General features: G+C 35.8%; 1 protein-coding gene across 1 annotated transcript; it reads left to right on the forward strand.

The window, feature by feature from the left end:
* Window positions 1-3,837: 3,837 nt before the first annotated feature.
* On the forward strand, window positions 3,838-8,997 carry LOC131152698 (protein AUXIN RESPONSE 4). Its single transcript, XM_058104506.1, has 2 exons — window positions 3,838-5,216; window positions 8,484-8,997. Exons 1-2 carry the CDS (start codon window positions 4,038-4,040, stop codon window positions 8,733-8,735), a joined length of 1,431 nt encoding a protein of 476 aa, XP_057960489.1. The 5' UTR covers window positions 3,838-4,037; the 3' UTR covers window positions 8,736-8,997.
* The last annotated feature ends 11,660 nt before the right edge of the window (window positions 8,998-20,657 follow it).

The raw sequence follows: 20,657 nt of genomic DNA on the forward strand, positions 1-20,657 counted from the left end.
AAAACTTGAATAAAATATATATAACATAAAAACTAAAAACATAACTATTCAAGTACCACTCACAAAATTACCCCGCCCTGGAACCATCTAAGCTCGATCACCTGGATAACCTGAAAAGATTTAATCAACGACGGGGTGAGACACCTATCAGTAGGGAAGAAATAATTTATAATAATGTGTGGCTGAAGTTTTTAATATATAATTAAAATATCCATGCAAACACATTCACAATCCACCAGTAGCCCAAAATATCACGCCCATAATCACACCATGGTCAACGTCTTTGTCATCCAATCACATGCCCATATACATAAATATTTTACTGATAATTCCCGAGAATAGGGAAGTCTACCCGCCCATATAAGTAGATTTCCTCTACTCTAGTTCTAACACCAGAGCACTCACCTTTCTTGGTAAGCCCTCGGGTTATGTATCCAGATAAAGTCACCGAGAATAAGGAAGATCCCCCGCCCATACAAGTGGCTTCCCTCTACTTTGGTATCCACAAATAATTACCAGAGTACTTGCCTTTCTCAGCAAGCCCTCGGGTGGAGTAATTTACTTTACCATAAATACTTATTTAGTTAAAGTCTCACGTGGCCAATCATATTCGTTTCATAGAACTCCACACATATATGCATATCACAATCAATCCACACAGGATAATCATAGAGTCTTCAATCATACCCACACAGGGTCTACATCCACACAATATGTAATCATCCACATAAGACTCTAACACACACATCATACACATCCACACAGGACTGTCAATTACATCTTACCTATCCACACAGGACTGGTCCACACAGGACTAACCAATTACACATATTACACGGTCGACACAGGACAAACCCATCACACAACATATGTGTCCACACAGGACTGGCCCACACCGGACAACCCTATCACACAACATATATGTCCACACTGTCCACATAGGAATAATCAAACCACAGGTTACAAAACAAACACTCCATTCATGGTAAATAGGTAAACAACCTCCTTATACCACTACCAATGTTTACCTCCCAATATAAACGTCCATATAACGACCTCCTTATACCACTGCCAACGTTATATGACGGTTATACCAGGTACGATATAACGACCTCCTCGTACCACTGCCAACGCTATATCACAATTTACATGAACTACAACACAAGTCAACAGCAAACCAATCATTCAACACATCCGCAGTTCTACCACAGTATACACAATGTCATTATTCGCAATCAACTAGTATATTCAACCAGGTAGAAATTACAGCCAAACAATATTCGCAATGTAACGCCCCAACCTGGGTCTGCTAGGGAGCGCTGCATCTCTCCTCCTCCACCTAGACCAGACAACAGGGGGGCAGGACTTATCGGACTAATGACTGGCCCCACAAACCAACATGTGTTCTTTTCAGTGTGTTTTTTCCTCACTCACACACTTCCTAAGAAAACTTCCCAAGTGGTCACCCATCCCAAGATTGCTCCAAGCTAAGCATGTTTAACTATGGAATTCTTATGGAAAAGCTCCCGAAAAGAAAGGTGCACCTTGTTTATATGGATAATAACATCTAATCCTTGAAAGTCTTTCATCCATGGGGTATCACACAGTCTCAATGGTTCATCAAATCCACAATGTTCACAATCATTTAATTAAGAAGAATAGTTATAATATAAATATTTTAAAACAGTATTTTTAATACCAGCATGGTTCCAAAAATTTATACCTGAATATGTAGAAATTATACCTGAAATTAGTCATTTAAAATTATTAAAAAACTATTATAAAATATTTCCCCTTACCTGCTCCTCAGAGTTCAACCTAAATCAACAAAACGAGACCCTGTATTCCAAAAATTCCAAATTCCTCAAATCTCAGAAAAATACCCATATAATACTTCCTAGGCTCCAAATACCTCAAAATAATAATAAAACTTTAAATTATTTCACTTACTCTGGTTTTGAGATGTTTCTCAAACTTCTCAAATCGAAAATCCGCTTTGCCTATATTGTAGAGAATCTTCCCAGGAGTCCCGTGGTAGCTTCCGATCGTTGAACCGAGCTAAATCCAACCCGAAAATCGAAGAGAGAAGGCAAATGAGTCGTGGGTAGAGAGAGAAATAGGGGAAGAAATGAAATTCTCAGCTGAAAATCTAATTTTTGCCTATTTATTGGCAACTTGCCATGTGGTCTCGTCGACGAGATGCCTGGACTCATCGACGAGCCCGAGAACAACACTCGTGGATGAGACCGTGAGCTCGTCGATGAAATTCAGGTATTCAAAACCCTCTCTCAGTAAACCCTCATCGACGAGAGAAACATACTCGGCGACGAGGCTCCGTAGTTTTCTCGTCGACAACAAAGACCAGCTCGTTGACGAGCGCCTGCTCTTACCCTTTAAAAATTTCTTTCCCCCCATTTCTTCTATTTTCCCCTTTTCCTTATTGTTCTTCTTATTATTATATTTAAAATATTTCGAGTCGTTACAACAGCTGATATGCTGACGAAATCAGTCACAACGGACAAATTCAAGCATTGCTTAGACTTGATCAATGTCTCCAAGTGCTAGATGGGAGACGAGACCAAATCTACTGTCTCGGGTGGAGTAGCAGTTATGCTTTTGGATTTCCAAAGTGGTGAATATTCGCCAAGATGGAGATTGTTGGAGATGTGGCTCATATTTTGAGCAAAAACGTATACACCAAGGAAAACTACGTGAAGCGAGGAGTAAAAGCATGAGAGGAGTGTGCAAGCAGGAGGATAACTGTTGACGATTTGGGCTCAAATTGTCGACAATTTCATAAAAAATGTAGAGGCGTTTCTTTCTGCTCCAAACGGTCGATGGTTTCAATCGGCGCAAGTTATGTATTTTCAAATTAGGGGCCAATAGATTAGGCTAATCAGAGGAATTTTCTCTAAGGATTATTACAGGAATTGTTTAGATAAGATTTAAGATTCCTGTACGTTTAGGGTTCGCACATAATCAATTATTTGTAACCATATTGTAAGCTTTGACATTGATCATAGTGAAAATGAAGTTGCTGCTCTCGTGGACGTAGCTAAATTGTCGAACTATGTAAATTTTGTGTCTTTTGATTGTGTATTCATTTTTCTCATTAAGTGTTTGCTTTTTAAATATATTTTATCATCTAGTGATTGCATTATTTTTTTTGATCAAATGGTAAAAGTGTGTATTGATCAAAGTACGTATGTACAAATACTTTGGGCATACCCAGGCCAATCAAACAAGGTATTACACCAAATCGAAAATACATTCAAAAACCCGGGCATACCTAGGATCCAAAGAGAATCGGCCAATCTTAATACATTCAAGACTAGGTATTCCTAGAAGAAATCATATTATTTCTTCCTTACATAATCGAAATAAGACAACTTTTAACAATTGAATTACATATTGACTAAAAACATATCATATTTGTTAAAAACTGCCGTGAATGTGTGTCTTTGGATTACTTTGACTAGCTCCAAAAGAGAGATTAAATGTCCCTCAAATCTGAATTTGTTCCTAAAGTTCCAAATATAATAAACTGTTGCAGTTAAGGCAATTTTCCATCCAGCAGCTTGAATGTTTCTGTCCTTTGCCTCCTTATTGTTTGTTGATTCGTTTGTGTGTGATTATATGCTTCCGCTACGTATTCATGACAAAGAACAACAAGAATATTATAATTTAATATATTATCCTAAATAATTTTCCTATCAAAGTTTTAAACTTGTTTTTACTGATTGAGAATTCATATTAAAAATGAACTAAATAATATGGGGTCCTTGATCTTCTATTTTATATTTCTTTTTGTTATTTCTAAAATTTAAACTTAAAATCCACGACATGAAGAGGGACGAAATCGTTTGTTTCAAAAAAATAAGCGATCAAAAGTCAAAAATGGTGATGAAAACAGGTCAAGCTCACCTCCCGTTCACTTTCCGGTTTTTGAGTCTCTCACAGTCTCACTTTCTCGTTCTCACCTACGTCTCGTCGGAGTATCTGTAACTAGGGCTGCTCAGAGCTTAAAGTCTTCAGCAATGGCGATCATCACAGAAGAACCAGATCCCAAAGGCGCACCAGAGCGCGACGTTTTGCCCAAACCCCATAAACCTTCCTCACCTCCAAAGCCAAGTTCCAGTGCACCAAACCCATTCGCATTCTGGGCTTACTTCTGTCTTGCAGTCTCTCTGATAACCATCCTTTTCGTCTTTTTCTCATCTTTCAAAACACAGGATCCCAAAGCATGGTTCCTCAGCCTCCCCAACGACCTTCGCCAACACTACTCCAGGGGTCGTACAATTAAAGTCCAAACGGCCTCTAATCAATCGCCTATTGAGGTATTCACCATTGAAGACGGGCCAAAAATGGCAGAAAATGTGGTGATCGTTCATGGGTTAGGCTGTAGTTCATACGCTTTTCGCGAGATTGTCAAGTATTTAGGCTCCAGGGGAATTCGTGCCGTGGCACTGGATCTACCTGGTTCAGGGTTTTCAGATAAATCGGTGATTGTGGAGGGTGAAAGTTGGGGTGGGATTTTAGGGAGGTTTTGTGACTTGTATAGTGATATCCGGGAAAAGGGGTTGTTTTGGGGTTTTGATAATTTGATTGAACATGGGCATCTCCCTTACGAAGAAAATAGGATTCGTGTTTCAGGTAGAAAGAAAGTCCAGACAATTGAATTGGGTTCTCAAGAGATGGGCATTCTTTTGGGCCAAGTGATTGATTCAATGGGTTTGGCTCCTGTGCATTTAATTTTGCATGATTCGGCATTTGGACTGACTGCAAATTGGGTTTCTGAGAATTTGGGGTCAGTGAGAAGTGTGACTCTTATTGATTCTGCACCAAGAGTGACAGCTCTGCCTTCATGGTTCTTGGGAGTGCCGGCTGTTAGGGAGTTTGTGCTGGGCTTTTCAGTAGTGTATGCTAAGTTTCTTCACATTTGTTGTTCAAAATCAACTAGTGCTTTGGTTGCAGATGCCCATAGAGTTCTTTTGAAGGGAAGGGACGGAAGGAGGGCAATTGTTGGGATGGGGAAAAAGTTGAATTATAGCTTTGATGTGGCAGAATGGGGTGGATTGGATGGGGTGAAGGGTATGCCAATGCAAATTCTTTGGGCGGGCAGTTGGTCCAAAGACTGGAGTGAAGAGGGACGCCGTGTTGCAGATGCACTTCCGCAGGCTAATTTTGTCACACATTCCGGTGGGCGGTGGCCTGAGGTGAGGATTCAATTTTGCCAAAAAATTTTTTTGTTTTCTTCATGCGGCATTGCTCCATCAGGCCATCAGGCTTTTGCCCATTGCAGAAAGTTCCCCACTGCTGCCCCCCAAAGGAGTCTGGGCTGTGTCTCTCTCCTCTTTGAATAGAGGATAGCGCAATTTCTCTTGGGTTTATCAGTCTAAGCAGAAATAATATACCTTGATATTATTGATCATTTTTTATTCAAAGGATCATACCATCTCAATTGAAAAAGCAAATACCTTTTCATTGCTCTTGGATTTTTTTTTTTCTTTTTATGTTTTTCATGTTTGATCTCACATACCTTCTTCAACATCTTTTTGTTGGTTTGAGAGAGGGGATCCAAGAGAACTATGAGACTCAGTTTTAGGTTGATTTTCAGTAGAAACTAGCAAGTGTTCAGATTCTTCAGGATTTGTTGTTGGTGAACTGTTTCCATAGTTAGTTATAAGTAGTTTTATTTGTTTGTGACAATTGATTCCAAGCCTAGGCTAGTTTCATGGAAATGAACCAGGCACTTTGCTCTCTGAAAATTATTTCATATGCATTAGAGAATAGAGATATTAGTAACACAGGCCAATTCCTGGTTGAGCCCTATTCAATTCTGCAGTCTCTGGACTTTTGTTGCTCTACAGGGTGCTTTTGAAGTAATAGGTTCCATGTTATGTCAATTTAAGCTTGCTTGATTTGTTCAATTTCAACTTTAGTTGGAAGTCAGTTAAGCTGGGCATCTCATCAACAAGTGTGCGGACAGTTTGATTTTGGATCATGGAGGATCTTAGACATGCTTTATCACTCTTATGGGCAAATGGGAAATTTACTTCATAAAAAGAATCGGATAGCCCAAATTGTACAATATAAGCAATAGCTACTAGAAAGTGATTGGGAAAAACTAAAGGCATATGACACCACAGTCCCAAACCCAAGCACACAAGGGAGAACCACAGTCCCAGCTCCCAAACCCAAAAAGGGAAAAAAACGTCCTGTAGTCTAACTCAACAGGATGCACATTCCAAGTGGTGTGAAGGTGTAGGTCTAGTGGAAAAGCTGCTTTCTGCACTCCGCTGCAGTTAGAGAATCTGATTTTGAACAGCCTCAATTTTCGGACTCTTGTTTTTTCTTTCTTGGTAAGTTCTATGTGACTTCTAGATACATAGGTTATGAAATATTTAGAAACAGTAGAATGAACTTGCTCTCAAGATTTAAAGTTTTAATCTAGTGTTTTAACTCGAGTTTCTCTGTTGTGAAGCTGCAGCTGGAGGTCATTGTATACCTTGTAAATGTTTTTACTAACAATGCAGAGATGGAATTCTTAGTACATAAAATTTCTCCATAGTCTGCTACATGCAATTTCCTAGAATGATAAGTTATTAACCACAGTTCCTTGTCATGGTCCAACATCGGATGTGTATTAAGGAGTTCTTGGGTTTATAAGGAGGGTTTGGGTTCCAACTAAGTGAGGCGTCTTTTATGGGACGAACTTGTGAAGCTAGTGGATCAAAGCGGTCAACACCTCTTCGGAGTTGGGTCCAATACCGTTACATTTGGTATCAGAGCTTCTCTGGGGGTCTACATGTGAATGGATCCATCTTGGGGGTACTATCATGTGAGTGGATTTGTCCTGGGGGTAATATCATGTAAGTGGATACTACATAGGGGTGTAAACCACTTTGACGAGGAGATCAAATGAGAGGGTTTGTCGCAATCTCACATTAGATGTGTACTAGGGAGATTATGCGGATAAGGATGTTAGAAATCGGATGGGAGAGTCTGTCATGTTCTCACATTGGATATGTACTAGGGAAATCACGCTGACTAGGACGTTAGAAATTGGATGAAAGCTTGTCATGGTCCCACATTGAATGTGTACTAGGGAGTTCCTAGGCTTATAAGGAGGGTTTGGGTTCCAATTAAGTGAGACACCTTTTATAAGACAAACCCGTAAGGCCAGTGGGTCAAAGCGGACAATACCTCACCGGAGTAGGGCCTTGGACCGTTAACCCCCCCTCTCCCCCAAAAAAAGCACCACTAGAAGAAGAGGCTTAAGAGGGGCCCGCAAAGAAACAAGAAAGAAGAATTACAATGAGTTTGGTGATTGGTTCTTGATATGTATTATTAATCATTTTCTACCAAGTTAATGAGCTGGTTTAGATGTGCCTTGCCAACTGTAGTTGCTTGGATAAATGTTCTGGGAGGTGGTGGACTAGCCCTTGACAATCATGTTGTTTGAAGGATTTTCATTTTTTAGTGGTGGAGATACCAAGCGATATTAGTCTCAACTGCTGCGCTGGTGTGCAGAATGTTGGCTTTAATAATATAGCAAAATTAAACACGAAATATAAACCAGATTTTGCTGTCCACTGAAATAGGTAGAGCATTGGATTCTGTTTGCAAATACGAAATCTTTGGCTATGAAAATACAATTTTTAATTGAGAATTTTTTATTCAAAGTGGAGTCTTTCCTTTTCTTCTCATTGCTTTTTGTTATCTGGTTCTGATTATTTCCTTTGTCAATAACGTTAAGTCTCCTTTTCTTTGTATCTTCATGTTCTTAACATAATTTATGTGCAACCTTGAAAAAGGGGTGAGAATGCTTCTTGTAATATGTCAGATATTGTTTGAATATAACAATAGGCATTCATGTTTTGCTTGTAGGCTTCTGTTTAGCAATTTAGGTGATGAAGGGGTGGTTAGTAGTTGGGGAGGTCTAGGGCTCAAAATAGGGGGTGAAAATGGGTGATGTGAAAACAGAAGAGGGAAAAAGAATTCATTTCTCTAAGAAGCACATGCTTTGTATCGTGGCACCTACAAATCTGCTTATATGTCATCGCACCTATTGCTACTTGTAGGGTTTTAGTCGAACCTTGCATGTTCATTTTTCTTTTTAATGAGGGATGCCAAAGCCAAGTACTTATGCTAGTTTTTGTTTTGTTTATTTTCTTCAAACAAATGGTATCTTAATAAATGTATTTCTGAAAAATCACCCCCAACTGTCAGAAAATTTTTTGAATGGTTCATTATGTGAATTTATTACTCATATGGGACTTGGAAGGTTATATTTTGCTGTTTGTGATTAATTTGTGTTCTATACATCAAGCCTGAAAGCACTCTTTTATCCTTCATGTTTCAAAAGTTCAGCTGTTTTGTCTTTTTGTAAACTATTTAGAAATAATTCAGAATAGCACTCTCAAATTATAGCATATCTTGTGTTCCAGTAATTGATCTACTAATAGTTTTAGTGGCCCCAGGAGGAGGTGGCTGATGAGCTTGCTGAAAATATTCTTCGGTTTGTTTCCTCATTACCAAAATCTGTCAGACAAGTTGAGGAAGAGCCTCTTCCTGAGCACATTCAGAAGATGTTTGAGGAAGCAGCAGCAGGTGGCGACCACCACCACCACCACCATGGTCATGGTGGCCACAGCCACCATGATGGTCATGCTCACGATCATGCAGCGGGTTATATGGATGCATATGGTCTTGGTCATGGATGGGGCGGTTGAACTTTTGTCTTGTGTTCACTTGCGACACGAGACCTGAACATTAGATTAACCATATAATTACATTTCGATGTGAGAGATGATGCTTCTCTAATATCCTGTTGTTGTACAAGACTTCCAATCTTGAAGGTTGGAATCTGAAGGATTTGTACTGTTCTCATGAATGTCAGGAGATAAATATGCTGCCCTCTGTTACTCTGTTTTGTGAAGCGGATCATTCATTCAAGAATACAATATTGAGAACATAAACGAGTTCTCTATTTTTTATTTTTTTTATAACCTTCTTTAGGAATTCTTTGTTTTAATTATATATGTTTTACCTTAACATAATATATTTATTTATATTATTTTAAAATAAATATATTTTGATAGTTAATAATTTAGTCAACATCTTTAAATTTTATATTTTTAATTTTGTGGATTTTCTTCTCTCCATATCAAAATATTTTTTGAGGGCATTACAAAATTACTTCGGTCAAATTGTAAACCAAGAGGTCAACTATATTATTCATTCTGCAGGAGTCCAATTTGATTCTTGTTTAAAAATAATAAATTGAGACTTTAGCCTAATCAACGAGACCTAGAGGGAGGACGCTGGTTTGTTGGTTTGGTGCCGCACCAGGGGATCCAAAGGACTTGTTGGTGGCTAGAATTCCTATGTAATAAAAAAAAAAGTTTGAATATTTTACATAATTGAATTTAAACAAAGTTCGTCTAAATTCAACCCGCCAATAAATGGGTTTATCCAATATGTTTTTTTTTTTTTCAAAAAAATAATTGTTGCACTTGAATTCACTTAAGGGCTTAAAAGCGGCATGCCAAAAATTATACGCTACATTAATTAGGTAAAGAGGCTATAATTTTTAATCATTGTTTTGTTCTTCATTATTCTTAAATATCTTTATTTTTGAATTCAAAACTTAAAACAAAATACTCAATCAGTAAGTGAAATTTTAAACTTAAAATTATATGTAAATTTAAAACTAATTTTTAATTAACTTTCATAACCATATGACTTTTAAAAAATTAGCCATAGTTATTATAACTTGTTTTTAGAAAAATCTATATCCATTGTCATTAGTATATAATTAAAAACAAGTTGCAGCTAATAAAAAATCGAGCTGAGCCAATCAAGCTAAGCTCAAACTAAGCTCTAATATATTAAATTAAGCTTATTAAGTATGCAAATGAAAAAGATAATGAATCCTTATCTTTGCAAATGAAAAGTATCTTTAACAAGTGAAATGTGGAGATACTTATATTAAGAAATTCAAGTTAACTAACTCGAAGTACAGATAATCCTTACTTTAAGTCAGTACAATATATCAAATCTAGTTCGATCTTATTAAACAAATTCATTAAATTTAATTCAAACCTATTAATTGAGCTCAAATAAATGTGTAATTGAATTGTTCATAAGCCAAATATTTAAAATTATTTATTTATGTAATTGATAAACTTGAATGAGCTCTTAGGGTTTGTTTGGAACCACTTATGTAGAAGTGATTTTAAAAAAAAGTACTGAATTAAATAAGTGCTGAAAGTTATAAGTGGTGTTTGGTTGTATTTAAAATAACTGGTATTTGGATACTTAGTTTTATTATAGAGTACTATATGCTTATTTTCAAACATATTTTAGTTTAAAAATATTAATATTTTTAAATTAAAATTTTCATTAATAAATATTTTAATTATTTTTTATTTAAATATAAATATTTTATATTAAAAATAATATAAATTATTATTTTTAATTAACAATTATCTTGTTATTAATGTTTATTCATAACATTTTTCTATCATATTAAATTATGATAAAAATTATATTATTAATTAAATTCAAAATTTTAATTTATTTAATGTTAGTTTAAATTAATAAATAGTTCTTGTTTAATCCAAAATTAAATTATAATAACTAATATACCATAATACATGGTAAAATAATATATAGTTCTTTTTAAATATAGTTTAAATAGTAATAATATTTTTATAACTAAATTTAAATGATAATAATATTAATTTTCTATTTAAAATTTAAATATTTTCTATTAACATAAATAATATAATATTATTATTTATTAATTAACAATAATCTTATTATCAATGTATATTTATAACATATGATGATGACATTAAGTTATGTTAAAAATAATATTAACGACTAAATTAAAGATTCTAATTTATTTCATGTTAATTAAATTTATAGATGGTTTTTTTATTCATTCTAGAATATAATGTTATTAATAATTAAAAGGCTATAATGTGTAGTAAAATAATATATGGTTAATTTTTAATTAATAATTATGTTAACTATTATTTTTAATTAATATTTAAATATTTTATTAATTAAAATAAATACAATATTATTTTTTATTAATAATAATCTTGTTCTTAATTTTTATTTATAACATAGAATTATCATATAAATTTATATTACAATAATATTATTATTTAAATTAGTAGTTTTAATTTTCAACGTCATTTCAAATTAATAGATGGTTTTCCTTTTTCTTTCTATAATTGAATTATGTTTAATTACTAATGAATATATTATAATTCATAACAAAATAGTATACGATTAACTTCTAATATATTTTTAAAATTATAAATAGCCACTAAATTTTCTTATACTTATAAAATTGACCTTACCTATGAAGTATGAACAGTGTTGACCTTATAGGTCATATGCCGTTTTGATGATGACAAATATCTTGGTATCTTACCTATGCCTTAAGTTTCTAAACAAAACCATACTTTACACGCATGGGTACGGACACAATGGAGGTCATAAAGAATTGAATGCTCACATTATATATGGTGGCGTTTGGAGAAGCAAAGGAAATGAAGACCAAATAATTTTGAATTGTATTTTCTGTTTAATTCATTTGGGTCTGTAATATTAATCATGGTCTGTAATAATTAATACATTGCATGCATGATAGAACAGATAAGCCCGATGACTATAGTTTGACCATAAGGAACCACAGGACCATTGGGATCACCTTCGGTCGACTAACGTCGGATTTTTTGGCCTTAATGCTCAAGGCCATAGTGTAGTGACCCAAAGAAATTATGGTATTTAAATATTAAAGAGAGAGGGAAATGAGATTAGTATAATAAGGCGGCAGCAGCCTTCAAGCGTTCATCGACAACGCAGAATATTGGACTTGTCAACGAGGGTGTAATTCGTCGACGAGAAGATACCGAGAGCGGGTTTGGACGATTCTAAATTTCGTCGACGAGAAATGAATTCGTCGACAAATTGTCTTCATGACCTTGTTGACGAGATGATGTGGCTTGTAGATGAAGGTCACTGTATAAATAGGCCAAATCTTCATTTTTTGCTGAAATTTCACGCACAACCTGTCTCTCTCTCTCTCTCTCTCTCTCTCTCTCCCTTTTCGGTTCCTACACCTTCTTTCTAGTTTTCTGGGTTCGTTCTTCGCTAGATTGACGATTTGAAGTCACCACGACACTCTTGGAAAAGTTTTCTACAAATCTACTGAAGTAGATCGTTGGTGGGGCTAGTTCGGAATTCATCTAAGATCTAGGGTAAGGCTTTCTACTCAGTATTTGGTTTCTTGACAGTTGTAGAAAGTGTAATGCACGTAGCAATACTGAAATTTAGTTCTGAGAAATATCATTTTCAGGGTGTTGAGCGGGGAATCTTGTGGGTACAGGACTGTTTATCTTAGGGGCTTTTCAAGAATTAGGTAAGGGGAATGTAATGACCCAAATTTAAAATGGAATTTAAATGATATAGAGGAAGGGAAATGGAAACCGGAAACAGAAGGAAGCAATCAACTTTGCGTTTGTCGACGACATTGAACTTTGGAAGGGATAACTGAGGGGAGGTTATCAGGGCTTCGTCGATGAATATAGGGGATTCGTCGATGAAGACTTAAGAGAATTCGTCGACGAATACAGGAGATTTGTCGACGAAGAAATACCGGGAGGCGGTTTGGGCTGCTCTGAATTTCATCGACGAACATAGGGCTTCGTCGACGAATTTACTGAAGGATTCATCGACGAAGTGACGTGTCTCATTAACGAATCTGACCGTACAAATAGTGAAAAACCATGATTTTTATCATTTTCAGCACCCCTTTCTCTCCTCTCTCTCTCTCTCTACGTCTCTCTCTCCCTTCTCTCTTCGATTTTGGCCCCGACAGTCGCCGGATTGACGATTTGTAGCCACCACGACGCTCTTGGCGAAGTTCTCTGCAAGTCTGCCGGAGCGGATCGTTGGTGAAACGAAGTAGGAAATCATCCCTAAGTTGAGGTAAGACTTTTTAAGGCAAATTTGATCTTATGGTAGTTGTAAGAAATGATGTACGCATGAAAATACTGAAGTTTAATACGGGGAGTTTTCATTTTCAGGGTATTGGTCAAGAAATCCTACGGGAGTTAGACTAGATCATTTTGGGGACTTTCTCAATAGCCAGGTGAGGGGATAAACTAAGCTAATATTTGTTGAAATTATGTATATTGCTATAGAATCTGGTTTCGGAAAAAGTAAATATGTGTATATGTATATATGATTTATATTTGGAAAATTATTGTTAAAATGATGATATGTTGAATATGGAAAATCTATTTAGTGTGGCATGAGTATTAAATGTTATGAATTACTGTTTTCTCTAATGAGATGGTGATATGGATTTTTATAATGGGAAAATCGGCGTACGGGCCGAGATTTTTATATATGATGTGATTTGCTAGCGTATGGGCTGTGCTATGGTATGTTTACCGGCATACGGGCCGTGCTATGATGTGATTTTCCAGCGTACGAGCTGTGCTATGATATGTATGCCGGCGTATGGGCCGTGCTATGATGTGGTTTACCGGCGTACGGGCCGTGCTATGATAAAATGTGTAATATCGGCGTACGGGCCGATGATTTTCATGATATACGTATATATGCGAAATGATATGATTAAAGTGAAAATTAATGATATGAAATATCCATGTAACACAGTTTTAGTATATGCTATATGGTATCAGATCTTGGTTGGCTTGGTCTAGGCTAGCACTTGTATGGTACCGTTGCTATGTGTCCATGGTCTTCGTGATCATGATATTTGTGTTAACGCCGCTGTACGGAGTGGTGTGAGATTGGATGGTCGATGTGGCTTTTAAGAAGTGTGTGTGATCGCCCCTAGTGTACTGACCAGGTCAGGCAGGCCCATTGGACTTACAGACTGTATGTTTGACTTGGCAGTGGTCGGCTAACCATTGTCAGGTGCCGTCTTTGGGCCACACAACCCAGTCATGTGAGGGTAATATATGACAACAGCCAACTAACCTACCAGAATTGTTTTTATGTTATTATTACTATATGAGATGAGATATGTTTATAAAAATGTAGTATGTTCTGCTATGATTTGATGATATATATATATATATATATATATATATGTTTTCCCAGATTTGATAAATAGTTACTGAATATGTTATGTATTGTATAGACACGGAATATTCATGTTGCCACAAACTGGTATTAGTTTATTTTCCTTACTGAGAGGTGTCTCGCCCCTAAATCTTATAAACTTTTCAAGAGCCCTAAATAGGAGAGCAGGAAAAGCCCTGCTGATATAGTGCTATTTATCTGCCCTTTCTGAAGGGTAAGTTTTTGTAGGGACAGTTAGATTTTGTGAGGAATGTCTCTAGATCTAATTTTTGGGATGTATATACTGAGATACAGTGATTGTAGTAACTTTGGTATTGTGATGTATGATATGATGATATGTACATGATTGTATATTTTCTACTGCTTAGGCTTCCATTTTGTGTTCTGATGTATCCCTAGTACCCACGGGTCCAAGTGGATTGTGATCTGCTGAGCTGGAATGTATGATGTTGATATTATTATTATATAAAAATGAGGAAAATAAGCAGGTTGTCACAATAAACTAAGCTAGTTATTTTATGAAAATGTATGTATGTTATTATAGCATCTGATTTTAGGAAAATAAATACATTTATATATGTTTTATGTTTGGGAAATACTGTTGTAAAAGATGATATGTTTAAATATGTATGAAACCCATTTTCATGTGGCATGAGTATAATTTATAATGAAATACTGTTTTCTGAGAATATGATAAAGATATGGATTTTTATAATGAAAAACAGGCGTACAGGCTGAGATTTTTATATGATTTTTTGGCATATGGGCCGAGTTATGGATATTTTTGCAGGCGTACGGGCTGTGCTATAGATAGGATTTGTCGGCGTACGAGCCGGGCTATGGATATATTTGTCGGTATATGGGCCTTGCTATGGATATAATTTGCAGGCATATGGGTCTAGCTATGGATGTCGACATATAGGTCGTGCTATGGATATGATTTTTCGGCGTACGATCCGAGTTATGGATATGTTTGTCGGCGTACGATCCGAGCTATGAATATGTTTGCCGATGTACGAGCCGAGCTATGGATATGTTTACCGACATACGAGCCGAGCTGTGGTAAAATATGAAATACTGGCGTATGCGCCGATGATTTTCGTGATATACGTAAATATGCAAAATGTTGTGATGATATTGATTTGGCAACTAATAGTATGAAATATCCATGTATCACAGTTTGATTATATGCTATATGTTGTCAGAACCTAGTTGGCTTGATTTAGGCTAACACTTGCACAGTACCGCTGTTATGTGTTCATGATCATCACGATATTGTGTTAACGCTGCTGTACGTAGTAGCATGAGGACGGATAGTCGATATGGTTTTAAGAAGTGTGAGCGCCCCTGATGTACGAACCAGGTCTAGCAGACCCATCGGACTTACAGATTATACTATTGACTTGGCAGTGGTTGACCAACCATTGTCAGGTCTCGCCTTCGGACCACACAACCCAGCCATGTGGGGGTAATACATGATATTAGCTAGCTAACCTACGAGGGTGGTTTTCGTATTATTATTATATGAGATGAATTATGCTATGAAAATCCATTATGTTCTACCTTGGTAAGACTATACATGTTTTCCCAGAAATGATACAGATATATTTACTTGATATGCTTATATATGCTTTTATGTATAACACGGATGAACTCATGTTGTCACACACTAGTATTAGTTTATTTCCCTTACTGAGAGGTGTCTCACTTCTAAATTTCATAAACATTTCAGGAGCCCCTAATAGGAGAGCGTATAAAGCTCCGTTGAGATAGTACTGTTAATTTGCCCTCTTTGAAGGGTAAGTTTTGGTGGGGACAAATAGATTTTTGTGGGAAATGTCTCTAAGACTTTCTTTTTGGGATATAAATACCTAAATACAATGGATGTAGTAACTCTGGTGTTGGGATGGATGGTTTTGTGTTTATGATATTATGGTTTTAGGTTTCCTGCTGCTTAGGCTTCCATCTTGTGTTCTGTTATATCCACGGTACCCACGGGTTCAGGTTGATTATGATTTGCTGGATTTACTATATTGGTTTTATTATAAAAGGAAAAAAAATTAAGTAGGTCGTTATACATAGATTGACTTTAGGTCCCTAAAACATCACATGAAAAGTCCCATATAACTCGTAAGCTGTACTTATGTGAATAGAGGTGACTTCAAATGAAAATCAAAACCTAAAATGACCATTGAAAGATACTCGATTGACCGAACTAGTTTAGTTATACTATACTGGGTCGACCAAACCACTGTTGACTGAAGAGATTAAGCCTCGATCAACCGAACTTGTGCAGTAAAATGATACGGTCGATCGAATCGTATGGAAGTCAACATTTTGACTTAGTACGGTTGACCGTCTGATTTTGAACACAATGTCCTCGGTCGACCGAACTGCCACGTGTATGACACCCTAAATGTTTGGTTGACCAAATTTTCAGTTCTATTTGGTCATGGTCGACCGAATTGTATGAATAGCTGATCGACTTTTTGTTGGTCGACCAAACCTCGAACGGTTCAAAATCGCCCGAATACGGTCGACCATATTCTCAATTGAAAAATACCACGGACGATTGAAGCTCCCAAAGTGGTCAACCGAACCCTCAGTACGGTCGACCGAAACTCTCAGGTTGCTCAATTTTTGCCGAGATTAAACTAGGATTATTATTTATTAACCTTACTTAAACTTTTTCATAAATATCGAATGAGTCCCGAACGGTAATATTTTTTGGAGTGTCTATATATATTCCCTTATTTGGTTTAATTAACAACTGATTAGAAATATATTCTCTAAATTTTTAAATACCCATTTTTCACATACAAGCTTACTACTTCCATTCTTACTCATTCTCTTTGTTAAAATCATTTAGTAAGAGTGTTCTAGAGATCATACTATAAGCTTACACTCTCATTGCTTGTATTTGATTGAGATTGATTTTATTGAGAGTAAGCTTTGAGTTTTCCCTTGTGATTTTGTTCATAAGTCATCTTTGAGAAAATTCTCTAGAGCTTGTGAGTCTTGTGTTATTGTTGCAAAACTCAAGAGGTCGTATTGTGTTTGTTTGTGAAATATTTTTTACAAACTAATTTCAAATATCTCTTATGCTTGATTTTTGAGAAAATACATTTTTGAAATATTTGTTTGTGTGCTTAAGATCTTTGATATTGCACGTTATGATTGATATTGTTATCTTGATTCAAAGATCTTAACACATACACTCTCACATTCTGGTTGCTATACTTGCAATACTTTGAGAGTAGTACTGTAATTTACTTTGAACTTATCATATCCTATCATATTATAGTGTATTGGTTATACTGGTACAAATCAGTTTATTGGAGAAACACGTATTTTTGTACACAAGATTTGTATTAATTATATGTTGTATTCCAGGCGTGGCCTGAAGAGGGTGATAATCTAGCCTGGAAGGATTGTATGTAAAGGTTGAGGTCAACTCTTTACAGACCCGAAAAAATTTATTCATGAATAATAATAATAATAATAAGGGAAAGAGTAAAGGGAAGGAAATTTTAAAAAGGGAAGAAATAGGGCTTCGTCGACGAATCCAGGATCTTTGTCGTCGAATGTCCCATAGATTTCGGCGACGAGGTACACATGTCTCATCGATGAGAGATTACGGAGAGAGTTTAGGGAATTTCAGGTTCGTCAACGAAATAGCCTCCTCGTCGTCGAAGTTCCTTTATGGCTTTGTCGACGAACCACTTGAATTCGTCAACGAATGCTAGGGTATAAATGTACAAATTCATCATTTTAGCGTGCATTCTCTCTCTCTCTCTCTCTCTCTAAACCCACGACTCTCTCTCACTTCTCTCTTCGTTTTTCGACTTCATTAAGGCCCGGATTGACGATCGGGAACCACCACGAGGTTCCTGGGAAAATTCTCTACAACATAAGTTGAGTAGATTTTTAGACTGGAGTTTTGGGACATCATCCCAAAACCAGGGTAAGTGAGATACTTTAAGGATTTTTAAGTTAATTTGGAGTATATAGCGTTTAGAGATTTCTTAATGGTAAATGTTCTGAGAGTTGAGTTGTTTAATTTAATAAAAAAAAATATATAATTTTTAGGCTTTTAAGTTGTGAACGCCGAGGAGCATATGATTTTGGTGTTTATGAGCCTCTCAGTAAGAAAGATAAGAGGAATAAATTATAGCAGTTGATTTTGTGAAATACTGATTGTGTTATTATGTGAAAATGAAATTATGATATTTACCTGAAATTTATTATGATATAAATATCAGATGAAATTTGTGTGACATATGATTTATATTAAGAAATGTTTAAACTGGGTTATATGATTTACCCTGAAAAATATGAGATTATGAAATGTGAATGGAGATATGAGTTTTGAAATGGGAAAAAAAATGATGAATATGAGAAATGTATATGGTAATATGAGATGAAATGAGTTGTGAATACTGTATTGCGAAAACTAAGTTAAGAATATTGATTATGTGAATATTTCAATGTTAATACTACAATGCAGACTTTGAAATGTGAACAAGAGAAATGAAAAATATTGTAATATAAATACTACAATATGAATGTGATATGAGTATACTGAAAATGTGAACATTGCAAGGATAATGTTGCAATGGGAATAATGATATGTGAATATTGATATGAGAATATGAAATTGAGAATATGTGAATGGGTGTATTGTAATATGAATACTACAATACAAATATTGAAATATAGAAATGAGAAATGTGAATATTGCACCGTTAATTCTGCAATATGAATATTGAATTGTGAGAATTGAAATGTGAAATTCTGAAACATGAATATAGACATGTGATTGATGAAATGCCAATACCACATAATGATTGCTGGTATGTGGCAGTGATAACCCTGATGGATGGATATGGAAACCCTAATGATGGGTTGTGATATTGAGCATGATACTGTTGCTAGTGGAGTTAGTGCAACCACATGGGCTCATGGAGTGTGTGGCGTGACAGTAGACTAAGCTGTATAGTAGAATTGTTGTGCCCCCTGAGTCTGGATTAGGGCTTTTGGCTGACCAATCGCACTACAGACATGAGATATATGATGATACTTGACCTAACCGGGTCGGCTAACCGCCGTTAGGTCTAGTCTTCGGGTCGCACAAGCATGATGTGGAGAGATATCCTCATGGCAGCCATGAGTACAGACACAAATGTATCGGTAACTGGGGACACTTATGAGCTAGATATGGAAATGGAAATGAAAAGGAAATGGAAATGGAAATGAAAGGAAAATGGAAACGAGAATGAAAATGAGAAATGAAATAGCATGAATTAATAAATAATTAAAACGAAGTAAAACACACTGCTTGAGGGCTTACTGAGTAAGCTAAGTGTTCTGATAAGTATAAGTTGTAACTGAACTCGAGTTAATCGGGTTAGGATGCAAACAATATCATGGTAGAAGGAAGCTGAGTATGGGCGGGTAAACTTTCCTATTCTCAGGAATTTCGTCGGTAAACTTGGGTTACGAATGAATGATTTTGGAAATGGAGGTAAAAGCTTATGAAAGGTTATGTTTTATACCTATATGATTATGATTGTGGAAATGGTATATTTTCTCAGAAAATATTATTGTTGAAATGAATATTTGTTACGGTATAATGAATCTCATACTGTTACACACTATAAATAATTTATTTCGTCTTACTGAGATGTGTCTCACCCAATCATTTAAATATTTCAGGAAACCGAGATAGACTCGGTAATAGAGCTCCGAGATAGAGGGGAGCAGATACCTTGGGTAGACAGGGTGAGTATTTTGAGTTAGGAAGGTTTGAAACCCGCAAGAGTTTTGGTGTTTGACTTGTATATATAGATGGTAGGGCTCTGGTATGTGTTTTCGTTGTGGAATGTGTATGTATATATATGAAATGACTTCCACTGTTAGAGTTGTGTATTTGAGTATGATTGTATACCCGGTACCCACTTCCGGGTTGAGTTATGTATTATGGTATCAATGGTTGACGTGGCCGATATTTGGATATATGAGTTGTTTATATATAAAAAAATGGTATGAAAATTGGGGCCTCACAAGCCTTGTGAATTTGACCTAGTTGTATTCGGTGCCGCTCTACCCGTTAAGTGAGCCGTAGTGGAATCCTCGGACTTGCAAGCTGAGGTGGGGACGTAAGCAATATTGACCGAACTTCGATCACATATCTTGTGTCAAATTTAAATTTTGGAACTTAAATTTACGCACTTGAATGTTGTTATTTTAATTACTTTGAATGTTTCAGAAATACTGAGATTGTTTCAATTGTTTTACATTTTTTCTCAATTTGATTACTACTGAATTAGTTAGTACTTAGAAAGACCCTAGGTTGGGAAATACTGATTGTGATTTGAATTTGACTTAGGAAAGTTTTAAATTTCCAATTCACCCTCCTCTTGGGAATACACCAATTCTAACAAGCGTCACTTATAAGTGACTACGAAACTATCTTAAATTATTTCTAAAAATTTACTTAAAATTTTTTCAAAAAATAA

Source organism: Malania oleifera, chromosome 4 (genome assembly GCF_029873635.1).
Source record: "Malania oleifera isolate guangnan ecotype guangnan chromosome 4, ASM2987363v1, whole genome shotgun sequence".
Taxonomy (NCBI): Eukaryota; Viridiplantae; Streptophyta; class Magnoliopsida; order Santalales; family Ximeniaceae; genus Malania; species Malania oleifera.